At 37.1% G+C, this 3359-nt stretch overlaps 2 protein-coding genes across 2 annotated transcripts in view; both read left to right on the forward strand.

Moving 5' to 3' along the window:
• LOC103459928 (olfactory receptor 4K2-like) overlaps positions 1-61 on the forward strand; it is a 2165-nt gene extending 2104 nt beyond the window's left edge. The window contains exon 2 of the mRNA XM_017303016.1: positions 5-61. Coding sequence (XP_017158505.1) covers positions 5-61 — 57 coding nt within the window. The remainder of the gene's footprint in view (positions 1-4) is intronic.
• Positions 62-425: 364 nt separating this feature from the next.
• LOC103459854 (olfactory receptor 4C11-like) lies at positions 426-1635 on the forward strand. Its single transcript, XM_008401779.1, has one exon. It carries the CDS (start codon positions 577-579, stop codon positions 1528-1530), a length of 954 nt encoding a protein of 317 aa, XP_008400001.1. The 5' UTR covers positions 426-576; the 3' UTR covers positions 1531-1635.
• Positions 1636-3359: the final 1724 nt, after the last annotated feature.

Here is a 3359-nt window from a genome sequence, read left to right on the forward strand (position 1 = left end):
TTAGAAAGAGGGTAACGGAATGAAGATATTTGAGCCCATTAGTTTCTTTACAGAACAGTGAATAAAACAGAACAAAAATAAGAAAATGTGGTAAAATGTACCATCTAAATGTAATGGTTACTACAAAGGGTTAKAACAAGGKGTTTGGTATAGAGTTTACTTTTTATACAATATGTTGCATTTCTGTATTGTTCTCCAACTGGGGTAACATACAGCAAAAATAAAACATTTAAGCGATTTAATATGTTTTCTAATTCATCATATTAATTTACACTGAAATTCTTCTGATATGTAGTTATAAGAACTTGAATAACATAGTGGTATGGTCACATGCTGGGATATGACGTGTCAGGAAAATTAGATGAGAACACAATGCATATATTAAATATGAAGCTGAGCAGCAAACCCTGCAGACTGCCTCTGCCTTTAGTTCACAATTTAGATGCACAGGTAACACATCTTTGTGAGATTTTCTTAAGCATATCTATGTTTAAAAGATAAAACGTAACATGTTGAAATAATCTAGGTTACAATTTGGAAAGCATTGACTTTTGGACGTTTTAAATTTCCTGTACCATGTCCTATGTCTCTCAGACTAACATCTCTGTTGAGCTGCAATATCAGGAGTTTCTGGAAAGAGTGATCACTTTCACTTTATGCACAATCCCATCCTGTGTGTTTCTCTTCATTAATGGAACCATGTTGTTCACTTTAAGGAGTAAATCTGTTTTTTGTGACACCTGTCGTTATATTCTCCTGTTTAACCTCCTAATAGCAGATACTGCACAGTTAGCAGTATGTCAAGTTCTGTTTCTACTTTCTGTTTGTCGAATTACACTAACATATCCGGTTTGTGGMATGCTAACTGTTTTTGCAAATATCACAAATGTAATCTCTCCTCTAACGCTGATGGTGATGTCTCTGGAGCAGTATGTAGCTGTCTGCCTCCCTTTGAGRCATGCTATGATCGTCACCATCAGAAACACGAGACTGGCAATTATTGCAGTTTGGACTTCCAGTTCATTACATAATATTTTTCGTGTTATATTGCTGTTGRATTTTCCTTTTAAAGACCTAGATAGTCTACAAATGACAAATTTATGCAATGAATTCAATATGCTGCTTGGATCGAGGTCTAAAATGTATGATAATGCTTTCACTGGGCTCCTGTTTGCTTCAGCAGCCATGGCAATCATTTCTTCCTACGTTGGTGTAATAATAGCAGCCAGGTCAGCATCTACAGGAAAAGCTTCAGCCTTGAAGGCTCGTAAAACACTGATGCTACATTTGGTGCAATTATGCCTCAGTTTGTCCTCAACTATTTACAACCCAATGCTTATAGCTCTTATAAAAATAGTTCAAACTGTTGTGTTTATACGGTTACATAAATTTCTGTATATATTAATGATTATATTCCCCAGATGCTTGAGTTCTTTAATTTATGGTCTTAGAGATCATACTATCAGATCTATGCTTTTGGGCCATCTAGACTGTCAACTAAAACATAAAGCTGTTGCAGTCAGTGGTTGAAAAGTTTAGCTTTTGTCAAGGTCTTCATGAAYGAATGAATGAATGTATGATGTACAGTTTTCATATCTCAAATGTAGGAACAATTATGTTAAAAGGTTTTTAAGACCAATAATTCATACTTCAATGTTTTTCTGTKGTGGAGAATCCATATAAGCAAAGAAACCACTGATGAAGGGATTAATCGAGGAGAAAGCAGAAGAATATGAGTAMGTAACATTGTCTAATATATGATGACATTTATAAAACAAAGGAAGTMTGTTGAAACAAATGTCATCTGGCAAAAATCCTGAAGTTGTTTGACTTTGTCACTGAATTGAAATAACTATTGTATGTATGCGTAATTAAGTGTAATCATAAAAAATTAAAGCACAAGGAACTTCATCTAAAAAAGTCAATCTTTGTGGTGTCATTGTATCAAAGGTAAGGTGTACGTTGAATTATCACCTCTACCAGASTTTTCCATAAGACCTTGAACTAAACTGCTAACTGTTTAAAAATGTGATGAGTAAAGGTGACGACTGGCACATAACAGATGTGTCTCAGGTTGAACAGATCCTTTTGCCATTAAAACGGTCATTGTACAAATAGGAGTACATGTTGTGTCATATAACATATTGCYAAAAGTATTGAGTCCCTCCAAATTGTCTTCTGGTGTTCCAGTCACTGTACAATACAGCTCCCAGGCCTGTAAGTTGCTGCTATAAGCATTTAAATTGCACCATGGTACCAGATACCCCAGGATAGCTTTATGGCATTACAGCAGTGCAGTACCACGTATAGAACCAGCAGCAGCTCAGGCCTGGATAAATCAGACAGTGTAATCAGCATATGCTGTGGTGTATTTTATGCAGAAGTTATCAACTTTCTGCACAGACAATAGCAAAAACCTCCAAACTTTAGTTATTGAAATGGCTTTTATGGAAATTGTGTGTTTTYTAAACCTTGCTARGTTTGAAGAATAGCTTCTGGTTTATCCGCTCGATTTGACTATTGGTTTCCAGATGAAACCTAGAACTGAACCTTAGCGGTACAGAAGTCACTCCAGACATGACTTCTGTAAAGGGAATAGATATTTTACCATGAGATGATCTGTCTTAAGGGCTGTTGAAAGCTTTTTTGGGGGAGAAATAGGTGACAGGCTTTTAAGAAGCAATCTTCTGTGGTAAGGATGACATAGAATCCTTTAGTTGATGGCAAGCAGGTAACAAAATTCAGAGCAATATGCGACCAAGGGCATTGTATAGCCAGCACTTGAGGAGGTTTGTTACATGTGTAGACCTCAAATGCCTGACCTACTCCTTCACTTTTTTATATAGAGAGGGCCACCAGAAGGTTCGTCAAATGAGGAACAGTGTAACTAATACCAGGATGACATTAGGACYTCAGTGTAGTCCCAATGAATGAGGCGAAGGCAAACTGAAGTGAGAACATAAGTACGACTGGATGGGCCAATGCCCGTGTMAGGTTGAGAACATTGGGACTGGAGAATGGCATTGTGACCATCCCAAGTAATGGCTCCTGCCTTACATACAGGGGGTAGAATGGTGTCAACTATCTTGACAAAGCATTGRATTTTGTGTTTTGTGAACCTGGTTGATATGAAATAAAGTTTAATCAGGAGAAGAATAAAGACAATCGGCTAAGTCGCTTTGCCTCTTGTAGGTTATAAAGATTCTTATGGTCAGCAACCCACGATTATGGGACGTTCTGCCTAAAGCCAATGGTCCCATTCCTCAAATGCCAACATCACAGTYAAAAGCTCTCGGTCSCATAAATCATAATATTAAAAGGAAGACAGATGATGAGAGAAAAAGACACAGGGATGCAGT

The sequence above is a fragment of the Poecilia reticulata genome, unplaced genomic scaffold (genome assembly GCF_000633615.1).
Source record: "Poecilia reticulata strain Guanapo unplaced genomic scaffold, Guppy_female_1.0+MT scaffold_131, whole genome shotgun sequence".
NCBI lineage: Eukaryota > Metazoa > Chordata > Actinopteri > Cyprinodontiformes > Poeciliidae > Poecilia > Poecilia reticulata.